Here is an 11,491-nt window from a genome sequence, read left to right on the forward strand (position 1 = left end):
TTACATAGTTCAGCATAGGAAGGACAACTTCAGCTGAAACTTGGGAGACTTTCAGGAAGAAAAGTGTAATTGGCTAAGGGTATGTCTACACTACGGAATAAGGTCGAATTTATAGAAGTCGGTTTTTCAGAAATCAGTTTTATATATTCGAGTGTGTGTGTCCCCACAGAAAATGCTCTAAGTGCATTAACTCGGCGGAGTGCTTCCACAGTACCGAGGCTAGCGTCGACTTCCAGAGCGTTGCACTGTGGGTAGCTATCCCACAGTTCCCGCAGTCTCCGCTGCCCATTGGAATTCTGGGTTGAGATCCCAATGCCTGATGGGGCTAAAACATTGTCGCGGGTGGTTCTGGGTACATATTGTCAGGCCCCCGTTCCCTCCCTCCCTCCGTGAAAGCAAGGGCAGACAATCATTTCGCGCCTTTTTTCCTGAGTTACCTGTGCAGACGCCATACCACTGCAAGCATGGAGCCCGCTCAGGTAACCGTCACCCTATGTCTCCTGGGTGCTGGCAGACGCGGTACGGCATTGCTACACAGTAGCAGCAACCCCTTGCCTTGTGGCAGCAGACGGTACAGTACAACTGGTAGCCGTCATTGTCATGTCCGAGGTGCTCCTGGCCACGTCGGCTGGGAGCGCCTGGGCAGACATGGGCGCAGGGACTAAATTTGGAGTGACTTGACCAGGTCATTCTCTTTAGTCCTGCAGTCAGTCCTATTGAACCGTCTTATGGTGAGCGGGCAGGCGATATGGACTGCTAGCAGTCGTGTTGTACCATCTTCTGCCGAGCAGCCATGAGATGTGGATGGCATGCAGTCCTTCTGCACCGTCTGCTGCCAGCCAAAGATGTAAAAGATAGATGGAGTGGGTCAAAACAAGAAATAGACCAGATTTGTTTTGTACTCATTTGCCTCCTCCCCTGTCTAGGGGACTCATTCCTCTAGGTCACACTGCAGTCACTCACAGAGAAGGTGCAGCGAGGTAAATCTAGCCATGTATCAATCAGAGGCCAGGCTAACCTCCTTGTTCCAATAAGAATGATAACTTAGGTGCACCATTTCTTATTGGAACCCTCCGTGAAGTCCTGCCTGAAATACTCCTTGATGTAAAGCCACCCCCTTTGTTGATTTTAGCTCCCTGAAGCCAACCCTGTAAGCCGTGTCGTCAGTCACCCCTCCCTCCGTCAGAACAACGGCAGACAATCGTTCCGCGCCTTTTTTCTGTGCGGACGCCATACCAAGGCAAGCATGGAGGCCGCTCAGCTCACTTTGGCAATTAGGAGCACATTAAACACCACACGCATTATCCAGCAGTATATGCAGCACCAGAACCTGGCAAAGCGATACCGGGCGAGGAGGCGACGTCAGCGCGGTCACGTGAGTAATCAGGACATGGACACAGATTTCTCTGAAAGCATGGGCCCTGCCAATGCATGCATCATGGTACTAATGGGGCAGGTTCATGCTGTGGAACACCGATTCTGGGCTCGGGAAACAAGCACAGACTGGTGGGACCATATAGTGTTGCAGGTCTGGGACGATTCCCAGTGGCTGCGAAACTTTCGCATGCGTAAGGGCACTTTCATGAAACTTTGTGACTTGCCTCAGGCGCATGAATACCAAGATGAGAGCAGCCCTCGCAGTTGAGAAGCGAGTGGCGATAGCCCTGTGGAAGCTTGCAACGCCAGACAGCTACCGGTCAGTTGGGAATCAATTTGGAGTGGGCAAATCTACTGTGGGGGCTGCTGTGATGCAAGTAGCCCACGCAATCAAAGATCTGCTGATATCAAGGGTAGTGACCCTGGGAAATGTGCAGGTCATAGTGGATGGCTTTGCTGCAATGGGATTCCCTAACTGTGGTGGGGCTATAGACGGAACCCATATCCCTATCTTGGCACCGGAGCACCAAGCCGCCGAGTACATAAACCGCAAGGGGTACTTTTCGATAGTGCTGCAAGCTCTGGTGGATCACAAGGGACGTTTCACCAACATCAACGTGGGATGGCCGGGAAAGGTGCATGATGCTCGCATCTTCAGGAACTCTGGTCTGTTTCAAAAGCTGCAGGAAGGGACTTTATTCCCAGACCAGAAAATAACTGTTGGGGATGTTGAAATGCCTATATGTATCCTTGGGGACCCAGCCTACCCCTTAATGCCATGGCTCATGAAGCCGTACACAGGCAGCCTGGACAGTAGTCAGGAGCTGTTCAACTACAGGCTGAGCAAGTGCAGACTGGTGGTAGAATGTGCATTTGGACGTTTAAAGGCGCGCTAGCGCAGTTTACTGACTCGCTTAGACCTCAGCGAAACCAATATTCCCACTGTTATTACTGCTTGCTGTGTGCTCCACAATATCTGTGAGAGTAAGGGGGAGATGTTTATGGCGGGGTGGGAGGTTGAGGCAAATCGCCTGGCTGCTGGTTACGCGCAGCCAGACACCAGGGTGGTTAGAAGAGCACAGGAGGGCGCGGTACGCATCAGAGAAGCTTTGAAAACCAGTTTCATGACTGGCCAGGCTACGGTGTGAAAGTTCTGTTTGTTTCTCCTTGATGAAACCCCCCGCCCCTTGGTTCACTCTACTTCCCTGTAAGCTAACCACCCGCCCCTCCTCCCTTCAATCACCGCTTGCAGAGGCAATAAAGTCATTGTTGCTTCACATTCATGCATTCTTTATTCATTCATCACACAAATAGGGGGATGACTACCAAGGTAGCCCAGGAGGGGTGGTGGAGGAGGGAAGGAAAATGCCACACATCACTTTAAGCACAGCACTTTAAAAGTTTACAACTTTAAAATTTATTGAATGACAGCCTTCTTTTTTTTGGGCACTCCTCTGTGGTGGAGTGGCTGGTTGGCCGGAGGCCCCCACACCGCGTTCTTGGGCGTCTGGGTGTGGAGGCTATGGAACTTGGGGAGGAAGGAGGTTGGTTACAGAGGGGCTGCAGTGGCAGTCTGTGCTCCAGCTGCCTTTGCTGCAGCTCAACCATACACTGGAGCATACTGGTTTGGTCCTCCAGCAGCCTCAGCATTGAATCCTGCCTCCTCTCATCACGCTGCCGCCACATTTGAGCTTCAGCCCTCTCTTCAGCCCGCCACTTACTCTCTTCAGCCCGCCACCTCTCCTCCTGGTCATTTTGTGCTTTCCTGCACTCTGACATTATTTGCCTCCACGCATTCGTCTGTGCTCTGTCAGTGTGGGAGGACAGCATGAGCTCAGAGAACATTTCATCGCGAGTGCGTTTTTTCTTTCTTTCTAAGCTTCACTAGCCTCTGGGAAGTAGAAGATCCTGTGATCATTGAAACACATGCAGCTGGTGGAGGAAAAAAAAAGGGACAGCGGTATTTAAAAAGACACATTTTATAAAACAGTGGCTACACTCTTTCAGGGTAAACCTTGCTGTTAACATTACATACATAGCACATATGCTTTCGTTACAAGGTCGCATTTTGCCTCCTCCCACCGCGTGACTACCCGCTCAACCTTCCCCCCTCCCTGTGGCTAACAGCGGGGAACATTTCTGTTTAGCCACAGGCAAACAGCCCAGCAGGAATGGGCTCCTCTGAGTGTCCCCTGAAGAAAAGCACTCTATTTCAACCAGGTGACCATGAATTATATCTCACTCTCCTGAGGATAACACAGAGAGATAAAGAACGGATGTTGTTTGAATGCCAGCAAACATGCACTGCAATGCTTTGTTCTACAATGATTCCCGAGTACGTGTTACTGGCCTGGAGTGGTAAAGTGTCCTACCATGAAGGACGCAATAAGGCTGCCCTCCCCAGAAACCTTTTGCAAAGGCTTTAGGACTACATCTAGGAGAACCGCAAATGCCAGGGCAAAGTAATCCTTTCACATGCTTGCTTTTAAACCATGTATAGTATTTTAAAAGGTACACTCACCAGAGGTCCCTTCTCCGCCTGCTGGGTCCAGGAGGCAGCCTTGGGTGGGTTCGGGGGGTACTGGCTCCAGGTCTAGGGTGAGAAACAGTTCCTGGCTGTCGGGAAAACCGGTTTCTCCGCTTGCTTGCTGTGAGCTATCTACAACCTCCTCCTCATCATCATCTTCTTCGTCCCCAAAACCTGCTTCCGTATTGCCTCCATCTCCATTGAAGGAGTCAAACAACACGGCTGGGGTAGTGGTGGCTGAACCCCCTAAAATGGCATGCAGCTCATCATAGAAGCGGCATGTTTGGGGCTCTGACCCAGAGCGGCTGTTCGCCTCTCTGGTTTTCTGGTAGGCTTGCCTCAGCTCCTTCAGTTTCACGCGGCACTGCTTCGGGTCCCTGTTATGGCCTCTGTCCTTCATGCCCTGGGAGATTTTCACAAAGGTTTTGGCATTTCGAAAACTGGAACGGAGTTCTGATAGCACGGATTCCTCTCCCCAAACAGCGATCAGATCCCGTACCTCCCGTTCGGTCCATGCTGGAGCTCTTTTGCGATTCTGGGGCTCCATCCTGGTCACCTGTGCTGATGAGCTCTGCATGGTCACCTGCAGCTTGCCACGCTGGCCAAACAGGAAATGAGATTCAAAAGTTTGCGGTTCTTTTCCTGTCTACCTGGCCAGTGCATCTGAGTTGAGAGTGCTGTCCAGAGCAGTCATAATGGAGCACTCTGGGATAGCTCCCGGAGGCCAATACCATCGAATTGTGTCCACAGTACCCCAAATTCGAGCCGGCAAGGCCGATTTAAGCGCTAATCCACTTGTCAGGGGTGGAGTAAGGAAATCGATTTTAAGAGCCCTTTAAGTCGAAATAAAGGGCTTCATTTTGTGGACGGGTGCAGGTTTACATCGATTTAACGCTGCTAAATTCAACCTAAAGTCCTAGTGTAGATCAGGGCTAAGCTGGAATTTACCGAGAGACCCTGGGGTTGATACCATGAATGATTACAAATGGCCAGGAGTTCTCCTTTCTGTCTCATCCAACAGGCAGCAGCTCCAGAGCCCTCGCACTGAGGTTGCACGTGCTTTACGCTCCTTTGCAATGCTGTGATATAACAGAAGAGAGAATTCTGCGGCAGGAAGAATGTATTGGACGGTGCTGGGGGGAGGGGAAAGTTGCTAGAGAGGGCAAATGTGGTGGAATGGATTTATCTGAACACAAATTGCTTGTGGAAAGACAAGAAGTAAGGTGGGGGCTCCTGGGTAATCTGATGGCGCTGCCCAGGTAATTGTTGCTTTTGCCTCAGAAGTTGCCTAGTGCCCCCTGGAGCCATTCAGGTTAGGTACCTTTTTAAAGTACAAAATAACACTTGCAACAAAGCCCGTCGCCAACTGTGTCCACATATCTATTCAGGGGACACCATCATAGGGCCTCATCACATCAGCCACACTATCAGAGGCTCGTTCACCTGCACATCTACCAATGTGATATATGCCATCATGTGCCAGCAATGCCCCTCTGCCATGTACATTGGCCAAACCGGACAGTCTCTAGTAAAAGAATAAATGGACGAAATCAGACGTCAAGAATTATAACATCCAAAAACCATTTGGAGAACATGTCAATCTCTCTGGTCACTTGATTACAGACCTAAAAGTGGCAATATTACAACAAAAAAACTTCAAAAACAGACTCCAACGAGAGATTGCTGAATTGGAATTAATTTGCAAACTGGACACCATTAAATTAGGCTTGAATAAAGATTGGGAGTGGATGTGTCATTACACGAAGTAAAACTATTTCCGCATGTTTATTTTTCCCCCCTACTGTTCCTCACACGTTCTTGTCAACTGCTGGAAATGGCCCACCTTGATTATCACTACAAAAGGGGTTTTTTTTCCTCTCCTGCTGGTAATTGCTCACCTTACCTGATCACTCTCGTTACAGTGTGTATGGTAACACCCATTGTTTCATGTTCTCTGTATATAAAAAATCCCCCCACTGTATTTTCCACTGAATGCATCCGATGAAGTGAGCTGTAGCTCACGAAAGCTTATACTCAGATAAATTTGTTAGTCTCTATGGTGCCACAAGTCCTCCTTTTCTTTTTGAAAATAACCATTGGCACTTTAAAAGGTGGAGGGGGGAATAAAATGGAGTGGCAGAGCCAAGCTAACTACCAGTTAGCGCTAAGCAATTGGTCATAAAGGAATTTGGCTGGGAGGGATAGTTCCTCCTACCAAAACTAAGTGCTTCTCTTCACCACATAATTATGCTGAGTCAGGATACGCTCGAGGAATGGTATTAACACACACAACCTGGACAGTCTCTTAGTAGTCACTTTTCAGAGTAGGAGCCGTGTTAGTCTGTATCCGCAAAAAGAAAAGGAGGATTTGTGGCACCTTAGAGACGAACAAATTTATTTGAGCTTAAGCTTTTGTGAAGTGGGCTGTAGCTCACGAAAGCTTATGCTCAAATAAATTTGTTCACCTCTAAGGTGCCACAAGTCCTTCTTTTCTTTTTAGTAGTCACTGTAGACAGAGACAATGCTGATTATAACTTGTATCAGCTGGTTGTGGGTCAAATTGGAACCAAGCGGCTGATCCTTCTCTCTTACAGATGAGTCCGTATGATTTAAGGTGAGACAAAGCTTCATCATCTCCGACCTGTCTAAATATCCCCAAGCAGCTCCTGGGAACAATGATGTGATCACAGTGTTTAAGAGGGAAACAACTTTTGAATGGGCCTGAAAAGGTACTTGACAAGCCATTCACCCAAAAAGCTAATGCTGGCAGTGCTCACAGCAGAAAACCTAGCCCAGAGGGGCTCTAAGTGGAAACTGCCTTGCATCACTTTTCCAGAAGAACATCTGCGTCTTGGGAAAATAAAATAATATCTTGGGAACCATGTACAGTGGAGTAAAACTGCAAAATAAGACATTCAATTGAGAATTCTATATAAAACCCATGCCCTTTGCCTCCAGCAGGTAATGAATAAAAATGCTCTAAAGAAGCAATGAACAGTCAATGTTTTATATTTAAAATATGTTTTGTGAGGAAAACAATGCGCCATAGAAATGGGACTGAAAGGTTCTCAGAGATAATGCCAGAAACTGCAAGATGTTAACTGCATTGTCATATAAGTTTCAAGGTAGGATTTTAATTTTCTCTTATGAATAATAGAAGCAGTAGTGAAAGCTGCCATTAAAATTCATTAGAAGAAACGTAAACTTACATTAAAATCTACCCCATTCTTCTCTGAAGTCTTGGTCCTATTAGTATGAGCTGTCTTCTAGTCTGCCAAACCTTACCTAGGTTGTGTGATTTAATCTAAGAGAGGCTCTGCTAAATTGAAGGTTTTCATGCATCACATCCTTGCATCCAGGGTAAAACAAAACACACAAAATACCCCTCAAAACACTGCTCTAAATTGCAGCCTATATTTTAAAACCAGCAAGGTCATGTTTTAAGAGACTGGGTATGCCCGTGTTTTTCTGTGCAGACAAAAGAACAGCAGGTTTGAAAAGGTGGCTTGAAAATTTAAAAGGGGAAATATGTTTCTCTGCATATTTGCCCGCAAATCTAGTTTCTTGTCCCAGCGATTTTCTCCAAGACACAATGACCCCAGTTCAGGGATGTAAGATGCATGTCTGGGGATCTGGCAAAATGGTGCACGGTGCACAGATTTGGTATCGAGCGGTGTGCAAATGAGTGTGATTACACACCCAGTGCATGGTGGGGGGGGGGTTAGCAGCAAAAGCCAACCGGAAGATGTAAAGGTGAAGCAGACTTTTCCCGTGCTGTGCGGTCCCCTGCACTTCCACTGAGCACCAAATGGAGGTAAGGGACACGCACGTCCCATAAGAAGGGCCTGATTCTCTCTTGTGGGGTGGCTCGTGTACACTGCTTGAGTCACGTCAATGGGCCTCACAGGCAACAGATCTCATCACCATCCCTGCTCGGGGACCTTGCCCAGGTAGCATAGGGCAACTGCCAGTACGGCTCTGTGCTTGCCTCTCTTGCCAGGTGCAGCGTGGATGATGAGGAGGAGAGCAAGGCTGGACGGCAGTGCACTCCAGCTAGTCTCACCTGGCAGATAGCCCCTGTGGGGCTATTATAGTCAGTGCAGCCCTGAGGCTGCTCTACTATACAGCAGGGGGGGCTAAACAGTTCCCTACCTGCCCTGGATAGGGCATATAAAGGTGCTTTATACCTGTGTCAGGCCTTTAAATGGAGGCACAGATCACCATGACCTCACTCCGTGCTAATCCAGCTGCCGTTTTGTATCTAAGGTGCAGAATATTAGAGAATGGGTCGCTGTGAGCTTGCGCCCTCTCGTTCTGTCGGTTGCTGTGCGCTTGTGCGCTCTCGCTCTGCGGTCACTGCTAGATCTGAAGATGAAGCCGTAATCGCTGAGATCACAGCCGATTTGATTACACAAGATGATGAGGGGGAAGTCAGTCACCTGCTGCATTTTTTTAAACTAGTTATTTAGGAAGTTTTAGCAAGTTTACAAATCCTTCCCACGTAAATATCAGAAACAAAACAATCATTACAACAGTGAGCTTTTGTTTAAAGAGACATTACATAAGAATACAGTCAGCGGATCTTCCTGCTTAACAGGGTGTCACCATATTACAGAGTGAGCATCATTACAACACCTATAATATGTCGTTTCTAGTGATTTTATTAAATTGACTGAAATCTCTGTAGGCACATGCTTAACAGACCAGGTATGTCTATCAAATATTAATATTCAAAACAATTGGACAGGTGGGCTGGCTTTCTTGCAGGTGAATATACTTTGTGTGAGTACTGAATAAAAGGTAACCAAATATCTAAGTATTTATCTGTCCTTTATCAGTTTTGCTGGGTATATAATGGGTGTGTTAATTTTTCCATAACCACAACCTCCCCTATTTCTGTGAACCATTCCTCAATGGTTGGGCTATTTTTCTTTTTTCCACTGGGAGGCTACCAAAAGTCAAGTGGCTACTAGCAGATGAGAGATGAATTCTTCATTCCCTTTTGTGTGATCATTTCCACTAGGAAGTGCCAGGATGATTACTAAAGGCTCATTTGGTAATAAAGATCCAACAATTTGTGATATTTGGTTACAAATTCTATCCCTAAACTCTTGAATGACTGGACATGTCCACCATACGTGCACGTTTCTTTCACACGATTTTTGCAACGTTTATACCCATTCAATCGCTCTATATTTTTCAACCTGACAGTTGTGAGGTACCATTAAACAGTATCTAAAAGAAATTTTTTTTTTATTGTGCTACAAACTGAGGTTGCTGGTCCTCTTTTCCAGATCAAATCCCATTCCTCTGAGGTAAATTGTTTATCCAGCGTGTCATAGATGGTCATTTTTTTGGTAGAAAAGCTGTCTGCAAAGATTGATAGAAATTAGTTATAATTGTTTTTTTTTTCTAATTGACCAAACGCTGTTGCTTCTATTCAGTTAGGTTTCTGTATAAAACAGGTTTTCTAGAAAGTCGAGAAACATAATGTCTAACTTGAATGTACTTGTACCAGGGGAGAGTGGGCCAGTTAAAGTCAGCTAGAAAAGTTTCTTTTGAGAATAGCTGGCCAACTGTGTGTATTGCATGGCTCTCCCAATTTTTGAAGCTCTCTGGTTTGCAGTTCGGAGTAAGAGCTGGAGTATTTGCAATGAGTGACATTGGCAAGGGAAAAGAACTGATTTTATCTCTAGTTCTATCCCAGACTCATAGAGTAGGCTTTGCTAAAGGATTTGTGTAAATTTCTGTGGTGACGTGATTTTTTTTTAATTAACCCATGGTAGCCTAGTGATGCCGCAATTTTCTTGTTCAATGAAGACCTGGCATTTGGCTGGGTAATAGGGCCCCCAAACTGTTACTGCTTTGAGCTGGCCGGCTTGATAGACATGCTGTATTTTTAATTAGTATAATTAGGAAGGCCTCTGAATAATGGACAGCTTGACATGGAGCCAGATCCTACAGGCCAGTTAACCTGTGTGCTTTTCAGGTTGACTCCTGTCTATACCCGTAACTCATGGGCCACAATCCCCCTTGCTGTGCATCTCATGCTGTCACTGACGTCCATGCGCAGTGGGTGTGAAATTCCACCACTCTGATTTGGTACCATTTTACACCCAGTGGCACTGGAATAAATGACAATGCAAGGTGCAGGGCAATGGAGTATCCAGCCCTATGCCTTCCAAGGAGGAATGATTGCAAGGTGCCAAGCTCCTTGGTTAATAAACCTGCCTTTTGTTCACAGTGCTCCTGTACTTCTCTGTTGTTGTTTGTAAATCAGACCTGCTAAGTCCAAATAGAAAATGAAGGATTTGCGTTTTCACTGCACCTTTAGTTCTGGGATCTGAGTGGCTTTACAGCGCTGATGAATTAGGCCCTGATCCAAAGCCCATGGAAGACAATAGGAGTCTTTCCACTGACTCCAGTGGGCTTTGTGTGACTCGCTGGCCAGTGTGTTACACGATGGCCCCACTCTGTGCCCGGTCCCCAGGGATGCCCCAGCTTCCGTAGAAACTCGTGTTTAGCTCTAGAAATTCCTGGTGTCCGCCAAAATGACAGCCATCACCTCAATGGGGATCAAGCTTTTAAGCCTCAGAACACCCCTTTGAGAAGGGAAATGCCGTGTCCAGTTTACAGACAGGGAAATTGGTGGTGCTGAGAGATTAATACCAAGATTTCCCAAAGTGGACTCTGATATGGAGTGCCTCCGTTCTGGGGGCCCTACTCTGAAACAACTTGGGCCTGTTTTATCAGAGGTGCTGAGCCCCTGCAGACTTCAGCCAGAGTTGTGGGTACTCAGCACTGCTGCAAAACCAGGCCCGGAGTGTCTCAGGCTGAGCACTCAGCATCAGAGACTCCCTTTGAAAGCTGGAGGGACTTGCCCGTCGGCACCAAGCCTGGTCAGTGGCAAAGCCAACAATAGAGCTGAGGATCCCTTTGGTGTGAGGCCACGAGGATCCCGGCTTCTGCCTCAGAACAGAGCCACGTCTATTAAAAATCAAGCACGTCTATTTAAAGGAGACCAACCTATGTCATGCAGCAGCGTTGCGGACCTTTAATTGTTAGTATTCATTTCGTGCCAACAATGTGCCCTGCGCTGAGCCGGCGGCAGGGAGAGAATGGGAAATCCTGCTGTATTTGGCTGGGGTGTTTATCCCTGACTTGTAATGACACTGCTTTGACAGGGACGGATGTGGGCTTTGCAGAGAGATGGGGGAGGGAGGCAGGGGCTGAGGATGTGAGTAGGGGACTCTCCAAGTCCTGCTGGATATTATTCCACAGTTGGAAACACTTTGTGTAACCAGGACATTCAGGTTAATCCTCTCGCTGCCAAGGAACCTACTTGGCCACGTTAATTTCTTAACCCTTTTGTTTAAAAATACATCCAAAGCAACCTCACCCACGAGCAGTGCTTTGCTTGACCTATAGCTCACCCTTCCCCTGCATCTCCCGTTGCCAAGTGCTACAAGGTCTGGGCTCACAAAATGGAAAGCATTGCCGGGTGAAAACGTGACATAGCCCCAGTACAAGCCAAGCACAGACGGTCACATTTTTAGGATCCGTTTGGAGGCAGACAGATTCCTGACA

General features: G+C 47.2%; 1 protein-coding gene across 1 annotated transcript; it reads right to left on the minus strand.

The window, feature by feature from the left end:
* Positions 1–3,223: 3,223 nt before the first annotated feature.
* On the minus strand, positions 3,224–4,645 carry LOC140895974 (uncharacterized). Its single transcript, XM_073306985.1, has 2 exons — positions 3,899–4,645; positions 3,224–3,309 (listed from the first exon to the last, which is right to left on the minus strand). Exons 1-2 carry the CDS (start codon positions 4,479–4,481, stop codon positions 3,224–3,226), a joined length of 669 nt encoding a protein of 222 aa, XP_073163086.1. The 5' UTR covers positions 4,482–4,645.
* Positions 4,646–11,491: the final 6,846 nt, after the last annotated feature.

Source organism: Lepidochelys kempii, chromosome 11 (genome assembly GCF_965140265.1).
Source record: "Lepidochelys kempii isolate rLepKem1 chromosome 11, rLepKem1.hap2, whole genome shotgun sequence".
Taxonomy (NCBI): Eukaryota; Metazoa; Chordata; order Testudines; family Cheloniidae; genus Lepidochelys; species Lepidochelys kempii.

Coding starts and splice junctions, on each gene's coding strand:
- LOC140895974 (XM_073306985.1), bottom strand. CDS start 4,481: ATGCAGAGCTCATCAGCACAGGTGACCAGGATGGAGCCCCAGAATCGC. Junction 3,310..3,898: donor AGGCGGAGAAGGGACCTCTG/GTGAGTGTACCT, acceptor TTCCTCCACCAG/CTGCATGTGTTTCAATGATC.